The 18,083-nt window shown below is 47.7% G+C and overlaps 1 protein-coding gene across 3 annotated transcripts; it reads right to left on the bottom strand.

Annotated features, from left to right (window-relative positions):
* Window positions 1-204: 204 nt before the first annotated feature.
* Window positions 205-17,957, bottom strand: KATNB1 (katanin regulatory subunit B1). 3 transcript variants are annotated; one of them, XM_032700971.1, is made up of 20 exons: window positions 17,803-17,957; window positions 17,573-17,730; window positions 14,269-14,399; window positions 12,427-12,544; window positions 10,597-10,697; window positions 10,063-10,104; window positions 9,304-9,387; window positions 8,222-8,337; window positions 7,664-7,735; window positions 7,249-7,399; window positions 6,629-6,816; window positions 6,378-6,511; window positions 5,509-5,556; window positions 5,262-5,338; window positions 4,481-4,600; window positions 3,616-3,765; window positions 3,209-3,285; window positions 2,756-2,830; window positions 1,965-2,081; window positions 205-1,379 (listed from the first exon to the last, which is right to left on the bottom strand). In XM_032700971.1, the coding sequence occupies exons 2-20, from the start codon at window positions 17,610-17,612 to the stop codon at window positions 1,247-1,249; spliced, it is 1,974 nt and encodes a 657-aa protein (XP_032556862.1). In that variant the 5' UTR covers window positions 17,613-17,730; window positions 17,803-17,957; the 3' UTR covers window positions 205-1,246. The 3 variants fall into 3 exon arrangements, with proteins under 3 accessions (XP_032556862.1, XP_032556863.1, XP_032556861.1); XM_032700972.1 differs by having other exon boundaries at window positions 6,378-6,508; window positions 17,573-17,949; XM_032700970.1 differs by having other exon boundaries at window positions 17,573-17,919.
* Window positions 17,958-18,083: the final 126 nt, after the last annotated feature.

Genomic DNA, 18,083 nt, shown 5'->3' with positions numbered 1-18,083 from the left:
AAACCACCCCCGGGATTTCCACAAGCCACCCAGCAAGTGCTGGCTCTCCCATTGCTCACCACAGCCTCCCAGCAGGAAGGGCAAGAATGGTCAGCTTTCCCCTGGGACATGCAGGGAACAGGGCCCTGCTTTTCCTGGGTGCTCCCAGTCAGGAGCTGTGCCAAGGTAAACAGGACTTCAAGAGATTCAGGCATTTAACACGACTTAAAAAAAAAAAATTACAAATATTTTAATAAAATTCATTTAAGTTACAGATTCCTGGAGAACAGGCTCCAGCGTATAAAATGGGAGACAGGCTGGGAAGAGCAGGGAAGCACCAACAGGAACCTCTTTCCCCAGAGGAAAGAAGAAAGAGGGACAGAAAGGTTCTGACAGACATTTATTGGGGGAAAAAAACCAAAAAACGAACCTCTAAGAGTGGTCCAGTGGATGTAGAAAGACATTAATCAGTCCATGTCCCTCTTTTTCTCCACCCTCCCAAATCCTCACCCCCAAAGGCAAACACATACGACAAGTCCTGCTTAAGTCACATAGTCTCACAGGTCCAGGAAGACCTCAGATCGCAGCACAGTCTGAAGATATCAATCTCCTGCATCCCTGGGTGCCAGCAGGGATGTCTGAGAAGCCAAGAGACAGCATCCTCTTGGTTCAGGTCCTTGAGACTGCACCAGCACGGTGGCACGGTGTCCTTGCCCATGTTGGATGAAGCCAAAGGAGCCGATCCCTCACAGCAGCTGATGTTCCTTCTGTATGGAAAGGGCACTCCACCCCACAGCAGGCGTTTGTGGGGCAGTCTCTGCAGTCCTCAGCACGCTGCACAGTGACAGCGGGGCCAGCCAGCCCCAGCCCACAGGGACAAGCGACAAGAACGGACAGCACAGGCGGGAAGGAGGGGCGACAGCAGGCTCGGAGCCGTCCTGCCACGGAACGGCCAGCACACAGAGCAGCCCAGAGCTTGATGCTGAGATGAAGAGCTGAAATGAAGCGGCTTCCCTACAGGTCTTTGCGGGGCCCTCAACGCGCCAGGGCCCCTCACACAGCACACGTCTCTCCACTCAGGTCCTCCATCCAGCCCGTAAGGCACCGGGGCTGGGTGGGCGACCAGCCAGCCAGATTCCACTTCCCTACCATTCTGGAGGGGGGACAGGGGGAAAAGATGGACACATGGAGAGACCTGAAATCCAGCCAGACCACGAGCAGAGGGAAGCTTGGCCAGCTGTATTTGCACGTGAGGAAGTGGTGGCTGTTACTCCAGGACAGCCATGAGGAGAAGCAGTTCCCGAAAGGCACTTCCATGGCGGCCACTGAGCCCAGACTTGTTCTTGACGACGTTGCTGATGTTTTTCAGCTGCTTGTAGCACAGCTTGCATTTGTGGAGCCTGCAAAAAAACAGCAGCAGACACAGCATAAAACCTCAGCTGCCTAAGAGAAGTGCCTGTTCCTGCAGTGCCAGAAAGGCAATTCAAGCAGGAGAGAAAAGCCCCACAAATGGCCTGGAAGAAGCTGAAATCTGAGCAGAGCTCTGCAGACAAACACCAGGCATTCAGCCCATGTCCTGATGAGACAGGGGAATGGCATTCACATAAGGGCTCTTTCACTCCCCTTTCCCCTTTGGCAGTACAGACCAGGGAGGAAGGAGGTGCTGCTTTCTGAAAGCCAATTCTCAAAGCAGAGCTATCCTGTGAATGAACTGGAAACCCAGGGCCTGGCTGCCAACTCATGTGAAGCAGAGGGTGAAGCCAGAGGGTGGTTTTACTCCCAACACTTTGTTTAGGTGTGACTCAATGCACAGTGACAGAGGGAAAAGCAGTCTCTTGGTCTTTTTCTCAGAGCAGGAGGGTTTGGTGTTTGCAGACAAAGGGAAGGCATGCCCAGTCTAGTATCAGAGCCTCCACGGTGAGGACAAAGCTCACCCAAGAGAAAAGCTGGTTCCAACAGGGAGCAAGCAGAAGTATGTGCCTCACCTTTCCTCTCTGCTGATGTCCACTCCGACAGAAGGTGGTGCAGCAAGGATGTCTGTGATGAGTGGCAGGAATCTCTGGAGAATGAGTTTCAGGGATGTGCAGCCAGTCTGTACATAACTGAAAAACAGAGCATTGGGTCCCCTTTGAATTTCTTCCTGTCCTCCCCCCACACAGCCCTCAAACAACTCCCCCTCCACCACCTGTAACCAGGGAAGAAGAGCAACAGCCAATACATCTTGGTTCCAAGGCTTTGACAAAGCAAGCCTGTTCCAAAGGTCCTGGCACATACCCTGCCAAGTGGGACCTCTTTGCTGAAGGGCAAAGATGTCCTGCCAAGGGACTCTGGCAGGAGCCTCTCTCCCAGAAGAAGGAAGAGCAGAAACTTCACCTTAAGAAAGAGGCTGAATTTTTTTGCCCCCTAACAACGAGTCTCCGGGGCTGTTGCAGGACTTCATTACCCTTGTCCCAAGCTGACAGCTTCACTCCCATCAGTGAGCAAAGCCAATTTGTTTTGCATTGATGTGATCCCTCCTGGCTGCCAGAGCTGTCTTCAATCCAACACACCTACACCAAATCCCACTATCCTGCTCTTCCTGCCCATGCATACTTTCCATATCTTTTCCCACACACACCTGGCAACTCCATGGCTACTTTCCAGGCATCATATCAGCATTATACTGTATCTGTTGTGACTTCTCAGGATTTTCTTTCAGGTACGAAATGCCCAGTGGAGCTCCCTTACCACTATCTACACCCTGTCCCCCAAGCACACCACGTTCTTGGGGCCTCACCTTTCATATTTACTTTGGAGTAGTTTTTCTATCTGCGGCAGGACTATAGTACACAAATCCAGCTTCCAGAGAGACCTGAAAAGAAAAGGACACATCCTGAGACTGGAGACTGAGTCAACACAAACTACACTTTATAGCAAAATGCCCAGGCAGCAACACTCAAGTTCACTGAGCAAGTTCACTGACTCCCCCTCGTGAGAGAAAGTGGCAGGTTCTGACATATTTCATTGACTCTCAGCACAATCACTTTATGAAGCCCCAAGAGTTTGATTTTCCTTGGCCCCAAATAACTCCAGCAGGTACTGGCACTGCAGGCTTGAAAATGTGACTACTGGCACATGCATTTCATGCTGCCACAGCCCACTGGACATGAGGCAGGTCCAAGGCAGCACTCCCGACTCCCAGCCAGATGGTTCTCAGCTATCCCAGGGGCTGCCCTCACCCAGGACTCACGCTTTTTGGTTGACAATATTCAAGAGGTCCACAACAACAGACAGATCGTTGATTGCCACTGCAGAGTCCAGAGAGTTCTGAGAGAGAAGGAGAAGAAAAAGTCTTCTATTGCAAAGCTCAAACTGGTTGGGCTAATGCAAATTAGTATCAAGTGCTGCTTTTCCAAAACAAGGTAGAGGAAATGTGAAGTTGGCTCGGGGAGAGAACTCCCTCAGTGGCAAAGTTTTCTCCACCTTTCTTTGTGACTGTTCAGCCTCAGATGTGATGCAGAGGCACTCTGTGGTGCACCCCTGGGGACAAGACCTGTGAGACCCCGTGTTTTTTGTGAGGCAGAATCAGCCCCAGACAAGCAAACAGAGCTGCTCAGCTGCTCCCCTCAGGAGCCTCAGGTATCTCCACATCCTTGCCTTGATGTCACTGGTGCTCCATACAGCCCGCACGGTGTCCAGGTTCTTGTGGCGGCTGGTGAGCACCACACACATGGTCTCGTGGCCCTTCCTGATCTGGGACATGGCTTCCTCATCCACAAGCTCGGTCTGGCTTTGGTTTTTCACAGCCTGGAAGTACAGACACCAATAACAGAGCAGCATGGCACAGAAGGGTGAGAGCTTTCTCTGGCCTTTGAATGGAAATGTCCGATTTGTTCTGACCTCAGTTACTTCTTTTCTGCTTTTTCTACTATGTCAATCACAAACACATTTGAAGCTTTGGAAAAACTCTCAAAAAAAGGTGAATTTAAAGTAAGTTTCCAAACCCAGTATGTTTTGATGAAGAACTTAGTTCATGTAAACCCTATTTTTTACGTGGAACATTAATCTGGAATCAGCAGATTTTATTACAAAGTATAAATCTTACACAATTTATTAGACTCTCAATTTGATTCCTGCCCATGCCATGCTGGAACCACATTTAGTCTGGGATCATCAGGATGCTCTGGTCTTTCTCCTTTTCTAGGACAAGGGAACACCCTTTCCAAGAGAGACCAAGAGGCCTCCAAGATGCAAGAGGCAGAGATTCCTGTAAAGTTATTATGTCCATGTAATGGCAGACACCAGTTTTCTAAACGAATCACTGCCTAGTATGTGCAGTTGTTCAGTGACTGTCTCACCCTTTCCTTTCTGCTTTGGCAACATGTTGTTTGTGAGCAGGGCTCAATGCTGCTGTGTTCACACCACCCTGCTGCCAATCACAATGGGGGCACCTCAGAGAACCCCCTTTCTGATGCCACCCAACACAGACATCGGCTGGAAACCATTGTCCACAGACACTTACTGGTAGAAAGTCAGAGGCCTTCAGGCCAATGGGCTCATTCCTGGCTGCAGGAATCACTGATGGCTCTGTTCTGGTCGAAGAAGTTGAGGAGGCTATCGGTGGCCTCTGGACTGGATCGGGCTGAAGGAGAAATTGGGATGAAAGTTCTAGCAGCAACAGTCTGGCCCTACTCTGATGACCTTTATTTCTAACCTACTTTCCTCTCACAACAGGGTCCTAAGGCAGAAGCAGTCTCCAGTTTGCTAGCATAGTTTAAGAGGCAATAAAGTATCACTCAGGTACACACCAAGATGTAATTAAGGTTTGTAAAGAACATGGTGATGCCCCAGTAGAAGTGCCAAGTGCTGTTACTGTTATGATGATCTGAAATTAGGGCAATGGGCTGTGGCCAGCCTGAAGGCTAAGAGAGAATTCTAAAGAAGCCAGTATAATGGATACTGGCTCATCAGCTGCTCACAATTTTGGCAACAAAACAGCCTCAATTCAAGCACTTGCAGAAACCTGGTGCTTGGTTCTCTTCAGAGTGCCCCAATTTTGAGATGCAAGGAGAAACACCAATGCAAGAGCAAACAGCATACAAAAACAACAGACCCATCCCCTGTCAGAGGCCTGGCCTTGATTCTACTGCTCAGGGATGACACTTGTCAGGACAAAGCCTGAAGCTGCACTTTACTGCCCCTCAGTAACAAATCAGCCTGAGTAGAAATCATAAAGTCTTGAGCACTCGCACATCATTCACAGAGGGAGCACAAACAGCCACCACAGATCACACGGTACATACAAGCTCCTGCTTTGGCAGCGAGGTCTGGACATCCGCAGCTTGGCTGGGCTTCGCTGCTTCCTTTGCAGCTACAGGCTCTACCAAGATGAAAAGGAGTGGGAAACAGACACTGAGTGTTCCTCTCAAGGGCTGAGAGCAAAGGTTCTGTATAGCTAGACTACAAGGAGCCGTTTCTGCAGACATGCAGCTCTCCCTCTCCTGAGGGCCATTAACCCCAGTCCCACCAAGGGGTCATTTCCATACTCACCATCCTCAGGAGGGGCTGGAAAGGGCTCATTTCGAGGAGGAGTTCGGCCTACAGAATAAAATTAAAAAAATAAACAAATGAAGGAGCATCCAAGGCTATAGATTAGTGATTAAGTCAACCTTGGAGCTGAGAGATCTCCAACAACTCCACACATGAGGGTAATCAGTGATACAACAAGCAGAGTTATCTCTTTCGGACCTTGACACTATTGTTGAGTTTAGACAAAGGCTTTCAGCCTTCATGGATGGGAGGGACAAAACTGACCCTGTGGTTCATTGCTGCTCTAGAGGTGTGAAACATGAGACAAGGCACTGTCACAACAAATGATAGAAAACAAATGATAGAATGTCACAACGAATGATAGAAAAAAATCAGCTCCTGTTAAATTGACTTATATAAGTAAATAAAACCAATGGCTATGAATTCCTTAGAAAGGGCATTGCACAACATCTCCTAAATATCAATGTCTGCTTTAACAAAACCTTTTGCCTTTCATCTTTAATGAAGGTTGCTGACCTTACACAAAACAAAATTTTAAGCTAATAAAATTCCCGTAACACCCTAATCAGGACAGGAAGGCAATACGTTTACAAGGGAGCTCTGGATTCTGAGCCAGGCTTTAACCAGACATCACTGCACCCTAGTAAAGGTACCACCTTCCAGCTATTCACCAACATGATCTGGGGTTCAGTGTCCAAAGAGAATATTAAAGAATATTAAAGTTAAAGAATAATAAAGGTTTCTAAATTCTCCAGTCACAGGTAAAGTCTCTGTTATAGGGAGCCAAAGTTCAGATCTACTGAACCAGTTTAGCGTCTTCAGCTCAAATCCAAACACAACTCAAAAGCACAATAAACCCTGGTACTGACAGATCGCATTCTTGGGCTGGAAGATCTCTTTGTAATCCTCCTGGTTCTTGATCTCAGCCTTTGATTCCTTCTCATCCCGGTCATCTTCACTGCTAGGACTGTGCCTCTCACTCTCCGAGTTGTGCTTTACTCTGCTGTGGAAAAAGAGATGATGTCAGGGAAAGCCATGCTGTCAGAGAGACAGAGAGCACTGAGTTCCTGGTACATTTCCTTAGAACCTCAAAGTTCAACAAGCCAGCAGCCTCCCTTACCTCTGTGGCTTGGTGCAGCTCGTTGAGGGCCTGTCATAGATGCGGCGAAGGGAGGACCCTGTGGGGGTAGGTGGCACAAGAGGCTGGTCGTCCCTGATCAGCCCATGAGGAACAGAATCTGACTTTGGGACTCTGCTGAGATCCACAACGAAGGAAGAGACTGTGCTTTGTGCAAAGGAAACTCCTATCTGCAGAGGCAAGAGATCAAGGTAATTCACCAGGGAGCAGGGTGCACACCAGCCTTTTTGAGAACAGGCAGGAAGGATGGAGTGACCATGAGCAACCATGCTTGGGGATTGCTCAGTTCAGTGCTTTGGCTTTTTCAACTTGAAGTTGCCAACGATTTATGAAAAGCTTGGATAAAACTTGCCAAGCATAGCTTCTAAATACTGGTCAAACCAAGCCCCAGTTCTTTCCCCCAGAAGCCAAAGAGAGACAAAGTGGAGCTAAGGCTGCTGAAAGCAAAAGCCCACAACCTTTGTCTAAGGGCTGGGCACGCTGCAAGCCCTGGCCACTTACAGTCTGATCCAAGCTTAAAGGTCAGAAGGCCTGCAGAAGGCAGGAGGATTTTATCTTTTATCTCCCAGCTGCCTCCCCCAGCCTCAGGAGCAGTGGCTTACCAGCTGGTTGTTGCTGATAGATAAGTCAGCTACTTTTCCCCAGTTCACCAGGACCACATCAAAACAGCGCTCTGGCTCCCAGCCGTACACACGCAGCGAATCCTGGAAGCCACTGTACAAGCAGCAGCCATCTGGGTTGAAGAGCACACACCTGGGAGGAAAGTGGGTGGAGAATCAGGCACAGCATTCCTACCTTGCTCAGTCCCTGTGGGTCCCTGACTGCACTGAACATCTCCCATTCCATCTGTAACAACGAACCTTCTGATCTGGTGTTCACCTGGGCAACCTGGTGGGCCTGCGCAACATCTCCAGCAGCCCAAACTTCTCCCCAGTAAGTTTCCTCTCTCCGAGGAAATCCTCTCTTCCCCCCCACTTTAGTCACTGCCTAGCACACTTGAGTAGGAATTGAATGTACCTGACAGGAGTAGCCTCCTCTTCAATACAGCTCACAACTTGAAACTTCTCCAAGTCCCAGAACCGAACAGTCCTGTACACACAACAGCACAAAGTTGCTCATCCCTCCAGAAATCACTGTAGGATCCAGGATTTAACAAAACACTAATAGCTAGAATGACTTCCAGTGTTGTGCACAAACGGTGACCCTACACAGGTGAGTCTAGCTAAGATCTGTGAATCTAGACAGAGATGTTTAGAGCCTCTAGACATGGATGGGCATTTAGAGCTGACCCAGAACTAAGAAAACACTCTGTTAACTAAGCAGGGCTGCCTGCTGTTCACACAGGATGTCAGCTGGATCAGTGAGATGCTTGAGGCTACGCATTGGTTCCTAGTGTGGCAGAAGGTGCCATCAATTTTGGATGAGAAGCCAAGATCCTCATGTTCTGCCCAGCACAGATGGGGTGCCCTGCTGGCTCGAGTTGTGTGACATTCCTATTTCCCATGTTCCTGCAAGGAAGAGCATCAAAAAGAGAACAGACATACATTTCCCTTCTTTCTCCCTCCCCTTATGTACCTGTCAGAGCTGCCAGAAGCCAAAAGGTATTCATTGGGATGGAATTCAACAACATTTACTGGGCCGGTGTGTCCTGTAAACTCAAACATTAACTTCCCAGCAGTCAGATCCCACAACTGAAAAGAGGGAAGAACAGAGGGACATTTGAAGAGATTTAATGTTAGAAATTTCCAACACTCAGGATTTCCTCGTACTGGCAACTTTCTAATCCTTCCTCCCTCCAAGAACAAACTCAAGTCTGTCAAAGAAAGCAACGATCAGGGAAAAAGTAGTATCCCAGTCATTTAAGGCAGCATTTTTGGGTTGTTTTGATGTTATCTTTTAAATTTTCCATGTAATTTGTCCCCCAGAAGTTTCTGGTTTATATTTAGAGACTGAGATAAAATACAGCAGTTCCACCTGTCCCCACAAACTGTATCTCAAAAGTACACAAAAATCCAAAAGCTCTGACTCCCTTAGCAATTCTTTCTTTCTGTGCTCTGGTCTCCACTTAAAAATCCAGTGAAATGACTGCTCAGTTCATTTCACATGAAACCAAAAATAAAATCAGTCCTTCATCTGCATTCCCTCATAGCCCACGTGAGACAACAGTGAGACAACACTGCTTCAGCTGATACTTTTCTGAACTCCTTCTCTTGCTCTGCTCAGCCCTGGCAGCAATTTTCAGGCTGGTAATCACGTGCAATGTGTATGATAACACACCCCTACTGAATTAACTGAGCAGAGCCAGAAATCGGTGTGATGAAGCAACATGCTTGTAGACAACTCATTCTGCAAGGTTTACTGAGAGAACCAAGGCCACTGTTCAGGTATCACAACCCTACCACCACCAAAACTTGAACTTTCACGCTCACAGTGCCAACATGTCTGTTGGGTAAGTGCATTTCAACACATGCAGCAATTTTCTGGGGGCTACTGGACAGGATGCCCATAAACGGACTGGTCCTTGCAAAGCCACAGGGCTCAGCCAGCTGCCTAATGAACTAAAGGCATTTATGAGTGAGTGCTGGTAATGCCTGATGAAAAGATCCAAGCATTCCCACATGCCACGAGCACATAAGGAGGGTGTCACAATAAATTACCTTTACAGTGTGATCATCAGCAGCAGAGGCCACCCACTTCCCATCGGGGCTAAAGCGAAGACATCGAACTGCTTCTGTGTGACCCTGAAATGAGCAAAACAAACAGTATTCTGGCTTTTGCCTTTCAATCCTATATAATATAATAAAACAAAATCAATTAAGTGTTTTACACAGTCCACAGCTTGCAGAACACTAAACACCATGCTCAAGACACTACACCCATCCACACTAAATGAGTGTGATCTCTCTCATCTAGACATTTCTGCCATCTGTTTAAGTATGGTAAATACAGATCTGGCTTCATTAATAAGAATCAATTTTAAATTACACTGACTTACACATGGTCAGACAGAAGTGCTGCGACCCTAAGTCTCTGGTTTCTAAATGAATTAATATGCAGCAAATTCTCTGGGTAGAAAAAGGCCTCGAGAACAGAACCATGTCGGTGCAGTGGGGACTTGCATGGTAATACCAGTCACCTTAAAAAGAAACCCTCATGGATGCTCTCCATCCCCCACTGAAGCCATTCACTCTATAGCATGTGATATCCATTGATATTCCATAATATCCATTTCCTATTCCCATACAGCTCGCAGAGACCTGCTGAGCTTTGCCAGGTCACTTCACAAATCATGCAGATCTTATTCTCATGCTGGAAAACTAGGAAGTTATTTGTACATAATCACTTTAAGGTTTGCTCACAAGTCCTCAACAAAAAGCTTTCTCCCCTCTTTGCCTGAAAATAATGCAGCATTTTACCTTGAATGTGAAGATACAGCCTTTTCTTCTTACATCCCAGAGCTGCAGGGAAGAAAAGCAAACAAATGATATGTTTGAAGCAGTATGTAGGGAGCCCAAGGGTCCTGCCAGAACAAGAGCTCTCCCTGTCACCAAGCTAACACACTGCAGAATGAAGGGGCTGCTGAACCCCTCTTTGCCTCAGGGATGTTTTCTAACCTAAATCCCTGAGCAAGAATCACTCTTCTAAAGTATTTCACACTACAGCAGCTCAATTCTGACAGTCAAATACCAGCCTGATACAACCCACAGGAACCAGGACACCTGTACTTGCTGACACCAGGTCTTGGCTGGCACCTTACTCAGAGCCACATTCCACACCAGAAGAGTCACACTCATGAGCTACTGCTGCGAAAACACACGCGGGGATTTCACAAGCACTCGCAAGCGCACCTGCCCACACACGGAAATGACGATGTGCAGCATCTACCAACACTTCTGGCACTGTTCAAAACAAAGTACAGAGGGGAATCTCTAGTGGAAGCTGGGTTTTACCTTAATATTCGTATCCAAAGAGCCAGATGCCACAAAGCTTCCAAAAGGATGGAAATGAAGGCTGCAGATATTCGCTTTGTGACCCGGTAAGGTACGAAGAACTGGGAAAAGGAGAGGCAGAGTAGGGAGAAGGAATAGGGAGAAAATATTTAGTAGTTCATTTTCCCCAGACAGCATTCAGAAGTGTAGCCATCCTATCCTCACCATTAATCACATGCTATTACAACATACATTAGACATGCTATATATTGTTTATTCCTCCAGATACATTATTTTATGGAAATGCTTTTGACTTTACCCTTGCAATGCAAAGAAACAGGAACAGAGGGCCCATGTTCAGTGATCCTAATGAACGTCCTGTCCTTACATATGGAAACTCTGGAGATAACTCCAAAGGTCTCCATTCTGAAAATGAGGCAGCTGGCAGGCTGCTGTGGCATCTTTCCACTTGATACACAGCAGTAAAATGGGCTGGGGAAGGAACAGTTTTAGCCAGGAAATGAAAGGGACATTTGACTGCCTGCAGCACTAACCTTCCAGTGCTATTAGACAGACCCTTTCCTGGGACTCTGCACCCCATCCAGGCACCATCTCATAGGTTCAAATATTCACCCTGGACTCCTTCAATTGTCCCTTGCAAGAAGCATCCAAAAGACCAGGAATGGTCGCTTAGGAAGCAGGAGACAAAGAAACGATCAGTGTTTCAGGAAGTCATCAAGTAACAGCCCTTGTAATTCTGGAAACCAGAAGAGACCAGTAGAACTGGTAGATCATATCTCTGCAAGGAGAGACGAATGCAGAACTCAACTGTGAGGAAGAAAAATTGCTCAGATAATAACAAGGGCAATCCCTCTCCATCATCTGGTGATTCCCGTGGCAGAAATTAGCTCTTGAGTCAGAGCTGGAGTGGTCATTTGCACAGACACTGGCTCATAGGTCTCCTAATAAATTCAGCCAGATCAGCTACTCTCCACTGGTAATGCCAAACTATTCCATAACTGAACTGATTCTAACTGTCTGAATGACAAAAGTGCTTTTCATTACTGACGCCATCTGTGGTTTGCCTTCTTAGCTCAGCCAGTGTAAGCCTATTTTCATTGCACATTCCCTCTGTGAACAAGTAGCAACCTATAAGAAATACTCATTTTCTGGTATTCCTGCTGGAATGCACTCAAGTGATTTATGACAGCTTTGCAAATTCACTCTTGGATTTGAGGAAAATGCAATAAATAAAACATGACCCAACAGTCGGTCTTTAAAGGATCAGAGCTCAATGAGTTCATAGCTTTTACGATTTATTAAAAATTAAGTCTTTGTCTATTTCATGCAAGAGCAGGAGAGGAGAAAAATTGCTTGAGCTAAAAAGAAAAGTTAGAACCTAAGAACGAGAACAAGAGGTCAGTGAGTGGGAGAATTCTGGACTTAAGCAGAACTTAATACACTTAAAACTTCCAATCTGGTTTTGGATCCTTTTATTAAGGCTTATTTTAAGCTGAGACTCTGAATACAAATTCTATACACCTAGTACATGCATGGAAAAGGATCTGGAATGTAGATTTCAATACACTCAGGTCAAAACCATAGAAACTAGTTCCTCAGATCAGTATCCCCAGTACATGTTCAAATTTCTGCTTAAGCATGAATACACAGCTCTACAGTCTCAGTAGAATGGCACAAAAGCCCTCTGAGAGGGCTGCAAATGAAGATGAAAGCAATGCCAGGCTCCTGTTTCTTCTTAAGTCAGGAACCTTCTGGGTCAGCAGAGATACTAAGCATAAGGGTTCTCCAAAAAGTGTGCACTAACAGAAGCAGAACCTCATGGACACGTACCTTTGGCAGCTTCCAGGTCCCAAACTCGAATGGACCCTGACCGGGACCCTGCAACAATGAGCTTCTCATTTGGATTGACCTGTAGGCTCTCAATGGGGGTTGTGTGGCCTGTCAAGCTCTGCAGAGAGAACCATTAGTCACAGTCAACAGCTGCTGACACAGCCCTGTATGAACCATGGCATTGTTCATCCTCGAGGGGTAACTCTCTAGCCATGAGCTGGGACCTGGTCCTTTCTCCTCAGCAGCCACCAGTATGGCAGAGCACCCTAAAGCCCATCACTGCACATAGCATGGCACACCCTCCTTCCACGTTATCCCACTTTCTGGAGCACACTGACTAATTTTGAAAGGATGCCTCAACAGAGACACAGGGAATTAAACATTAGGTGTGGACGCCCAGACAAGGTTGACACATTCTTACATCATAAAAACTGTGCTGTGCAAGCACAATGGCACCATGTTTTCTCTAAATGGGTCATGTAAGTGTCATGAACTGGTTACAAAATCAAAGCAAGAGCAAAAGCAGGGCTACTTCAGAGCCTTCACATAAGGAAGGAGCCACACGTTGCTGCCAGCAATGAGTGTCACAGTGATAACACAGTCCCAATACTGAAGTATTGACTTGAGGCATAAGGCAGTAATTCACATGTATGTATTCCTTTCATCCTTGAGCACCTGAAAGCTTACAAATTACATCACCATTTTGAAAAGGCCTGTATTTAAGTAAAACACAAGAATATTTAGAACTAACTTCAGAAAACCAATACCACCATTACAGACTTTTTGCTTGCCAATCAGGCAATATTCTCTGCTTTACTCCATCCTCAAATATGTCTTTTTAAATAGCTATGCCAGCTCTGTGCCTCCCACACATACAGAGGCTGGGAACGCCAGCTGGAAGCTGCCTGTTCTGCTGGGGCTGTCTTAGGATTCCATGTGCAATTGAAATCTTTTACATACTCTACAGGCAACTGCCTCTGTTTAGTGAGAATCACAGCTCAAAAACTCAACCTGAGTTGCAATTTTACTTCTCCTTCTTTCCCAGCATGGAAACATCAGGAACCATAAACACTAAAGATGAATTTCAGAGGACAAAACACACAGAATGGAAAAGCAAAGCAGACATTCTCCTTTTAGCCTTTTTGATCCTACTTTCCTGAGTTCTCCCTCACAAGGTTTGCACTGGCTAGAGCAATGCCTTCAATACCACAACATTATTGTGCTGTTAATTAAACAAATGACAAGAGACATGTGCTAAAGGTGGTTTTCCACAACACCCACTCAAGAAAAAAAAAAAATTCAGGACAGACACCTGTTAAATATATTTATGGCACACTTAAGTGATCACTGCTGGGTAACCCTACTCTTGCTAACACGCTTGCCCAGCATTCCTCCTCCCCAGCCTACAGCAAACTATTGTGACAACCTTTGTGCTGGCAGTCAGGGACTGTGGGACAGGTGGGAATGCATCCTGCTGGGGATGTCTCCTGCTATGACTGCAAACTCCAGGGTATAAAACTGGCCCCTGTAGCCTGCAGTATAAAACTAGCTGATCTTACACAAAACTCTTCCTTTAATTATCTGTAGTCTGGTAACATATAAAGCACAGTATTCATTATCTGAGCAAGCACTGGCCCAGCTCAAGCACCCAGCCATCCCAAATCTCTCTGGAGCCGGGGCCTCACCAGGCACCCAATTCTGTCCTTATCTTCAGCTAGAATCTGGTCGCCCAGCTTTGTGTTGGTAAACTATTCACCAGAACCACAGGCTACAGCCCAACAATCTTTCCCCTCATTCCCCACCCTCCAAACCTCAAAAAGCTGACAACAGGCCTGTTCTTACCATGATGCAGTTGGGCTTGCTAACTGACCATATGTTGACCCGACAGTCATCTCCTCCAGTGGCCAACATCCGGCCTGAACCTTTTCCCAGGACTACTGAGGACACATTGCTGCTGTGGGCCACGATCTCTTCTGCAGAAAACAAAGCCAACAGTTATTACAGACTAGTATAGCAATTTTCATCCCATTCCTCCAAAAGCACTAAAAAAATATTCTTCCTCCAGAAACTTTACAGTTTTCTACAGACAACCTGCAGCAGCCCACTGTTCAGATAAGAAGTCACACTATTATCTTGCTTGAAACATTCTCTCTCAGCTCTGCCTGCTGCACTTAAGACATTAGCTGACCAAAGCTTCATGACTCCAGTGCTCACATGGCTTACAAAAAGCATCTTCTCCCACTTGCAGCAGCTCAGGAGCTTTTAAAGATTTGCTCAAGTGAAGCAGCCTGAGCACAGAAGGTCCCTTACCTGCAATAATGCACAGCAGCCAGAGTCACCTAGTGGAAGGCTCTCTAATCCTGTTCTAGAAAGCAGCAGCAGCAGACAGTCTAACCTGAGAGGAACTGGCAGATGAGCAGTGGTACAGTTTGCTACCCTACCCAGAAAAAAAGTTGGACTCAGCAGCAGGGAGAGGTGGAGCTCCCTTCCCTGAGCTTTGGCAGAGGCTTTGCTACATATCCACTAATACAGGCAAAACTGAGCACTGCAGAGCATGAAACTGTGACAAAGGAGGGTGAGTGTCTATCCAAAAGGGCAGAAAAGAACAAATCTCATTAATGCTACATGACTGTTAAAAAACTGGGGGATAAGGGGAAGCTCTGACGCTGCAGCAACAGAACTCTACAGAAACCTCATCATAAAGAAACCAATTTGGGGCAAAAGAGAAGCTGAATGAGCACCTTTGCTTAGACATCTCATTTGCACGGTGGACTTTTAACTCCACTCAAATTCTTGGCAGGGGCTTTTGGCAGATGCATTTGTATGCCTAATAGTCATGAAAGTTGTCGGTAAAAAGGCTCAGGAGCATCGATTCAGCTTTCATTCAGATTGTTTGGATGGGAGGAGCAATTTGAACATTTTACACGCACCACTAATCCAAAAGGATATCAGACAGCTGCAATAATAATTACAGGTACTTTGATCTCAGACTCTCAGAGTGCTTTTTTGAAAGCAAAATGGCCTAACTTTCACCTGGGCTGGGGAAACACCTTTCAAATTACAAAGGTAACCAGACCATAAATTATATGTGAAGGGTAAATCTGAAAATATGCTTGTATTATGTTGAAAGATCAAATTTCCACATGACAATGGTAAAACAAAGTGTTCTTAAAACATGGACTAGAAGGTAACCAACAGTACAATTAGCATTAATAGACAACTCACTAGTTAAAACTGAAAGGACAGTTGCAGAGTATTGCTGCTGAAATGAGTGTGTCAGCAGATCTACTTTTTCCTTCCTCTTGATTTCATTCTTAATATTATATTGTAACTTTATAAGCTTTGGGGAAGCATCCAACCCTTTGTTCACAAAAGCCAGGTGATAATCAGGAGTCTACCTTGGCCAGAGAGGTTAATCCGCTTCCCCATAAATCTCCTTAAACCCACAAATTATTTTATTTCATTTCTTGTCGTCGCCCACCAGCCCAGTAACACTGAACTCCTAATTAGCATTGCTGAAACATTCCTAACACTCAGAATGCTTCTTGCTCTAAGGAGGATGCTAAGATGGGGCAGAGTCTGGCAAAAATGAAGATCAAGAACTCCTGCCCACTTCGGGAACGAAGATAGATCGACTTCCAGCTTTTCCTATGACTGGAGTTTCAGGCATGGGAAGATAACATAGTAAACTGGCTTTCTCCTCAAAAAGATACAAAATTGCTAAGTCAGCCATCTCAGACTCCTTCATGTGTTACCAGTCAAGGATACTGTATTTCTGCTGGCCAATTTCTATAGCACATCAAAGATCTACAGCAAATGACCACATTCCATTGCTTCTAAGCGTTCCTCGAAAGCTCCCATGAAATAACTCACCAGTGACCAGCGAAGCAGACAGAAATTGGTAGTCAGCAACTGTCTACTGCTCCTTCAGAGGAAGAATGGACATAAAAGCAGCAGATTCTTACTGTCTCTTGCAAAGCAAATTCAAGAGGGACACACAGGCCCTGCAAACTCGTTCCTCCTGCAGCGAAGAGCTCAGTGAACCTTCTGTAACCAGTGAGCAGCAATGAAGGACAACCCCAAATGGGCTAAGTCTGGGGCTTCCTCTCTGACACTGAGGGGATTCCCTGCCACAACCTCACCTCTGAAGGGAGCTTTCCATTGAATCACAGAATACTCTAAGCTAGAAGGTGCTCACAAGGATCATTGAGTCCAACTCCTGGCCCTGCACAGGACAGAAATCCCACCATGTGCCCAAGAGCGTTGCCCAAACGCTCCTCGAGCTCTGTCAGGGCTGGTGCTGTGACTTCCCTGGGGAGCCTGTTCAGTGCCCGACCACCCTCTGAGTGAAGAACCTTTTCCTAATATCCAACCTAAACCTCCTCTGGCACAGCTCCAGCCGTTCCCTGGGGTCCTGTCACAGAGAGCAGAGATCGGAGCTGCCCCTCTGCTGCCCCTCATGAAGAAGCTGCAGCCCACAGTGAGCTCTGCCCTCAGCCTCCTCTTCTCCAGGCTGAACAAGCCAAGAGACCTCAGCCACTCCTCGTATGGCTTCCCCTTTAGACCCTTCACCATCTTTGGATGCTCCCTAAAAGCTTTATAGCCTTCTTATACTGTGGTGCCCAAATCTGCTCCCAGGACTCGAGGTGAGGCTGCACCAGCACAGAGCAGAGCAGGACAATCCCCTCCCTTGACCTGCTGGTGATGCTGGGCCTGACGCGTCCCAGGACACACTGGTGGCTCATATCCAACCCTTGGGGCTACCAGGGCACACTGGTGGCTCATATCCAACTTGCCATCGACCAGGACCCTCAGGTCCCTTTCTGCAGGGCTGTTCTCCAGCCTCTTGTCCCCCAGTCTGTCTGTATATCCAGGGCTGCCCCGAGACAGGTGCCCCATCCCTCACTGCCTCCGTTGTTCTTGTACCACACCGGAGTCACGCGGGGCCAGCCGGGCATTTGGGCTAGCAGCAACCAGAAAAAGATACAGGCCGTGAGTGACCCTTTGGCGACAAGGCTGCGCTATTTCCCGTGCCGCTATGTTTTCAAACGGGGCTTCCAGGAGTTAAAAATTCCAGTCGGTAACGTTCATCCCACACCCAGGGCAGGGATGAGCTGGCTCCTACCACCCCCCGCCCCGCACTCACGCAGCTTCCACGCCGTCTTCGTGGTGACGGCCACGGCCATGGCTCAGAGCGGCGCCCCTGGGGCGGGCACGGCTGCAGCGCCCTCCTCCTCCCGGTGAGGCTCCGCTCCGCTGGCGCGTCCTACGGCCGGGCCGTGCACCGGGGCTGCCCCGGCCGCCCTGCGGGCACACACAAACGCGGTCACGGCGAGACCCTCCCGAGCGGCGGCGCGGCGGAGGGTGAGGCCTCACCGCTAATGAACATCACGGGACGGGAGCGCTCCTCGGGCCGTCGCGGAGGATCGCCTGAACGCTGGTGGCGGCGGGGCCCGGCGGCACCGCACCGGGACCGGCACCGGGACCCCCCCCGCCTACAACCGGCCCTTCACAACAACCCCGCGCCGCGCCGGGCGGTTGCCCGGGTTGCGCGCGCTGCTTGGCCAATAGGAAGCGAGGGCGGGGCGGTTGCCATAGCGACGGTGCAGCGACGTCCACTCGCAACGCGGCTTCTTGGGGGAGCACTTCGAGCGCTG

Source organism: Chiroxiphia lanceolata, chromosome 13 (assembly GCF_009829145.1).
Source record: "Chiroxiphia lanceolata isolate bChiLan1 chromosome 13, bChiLan1.pri, whole genome shotgun sequence".
Classification (NCBI taxonomy): Eukaryota; Metazoa; Chordata; class Aves; order Passeriformes; family Pipridae; genus Chiroxiphia; species Chiroxiphia lanceolata.
Note: the sequence above shows the minus strand (reverse complement) of the source record. Positions and strands in the feature narration are given on the sequence as shown.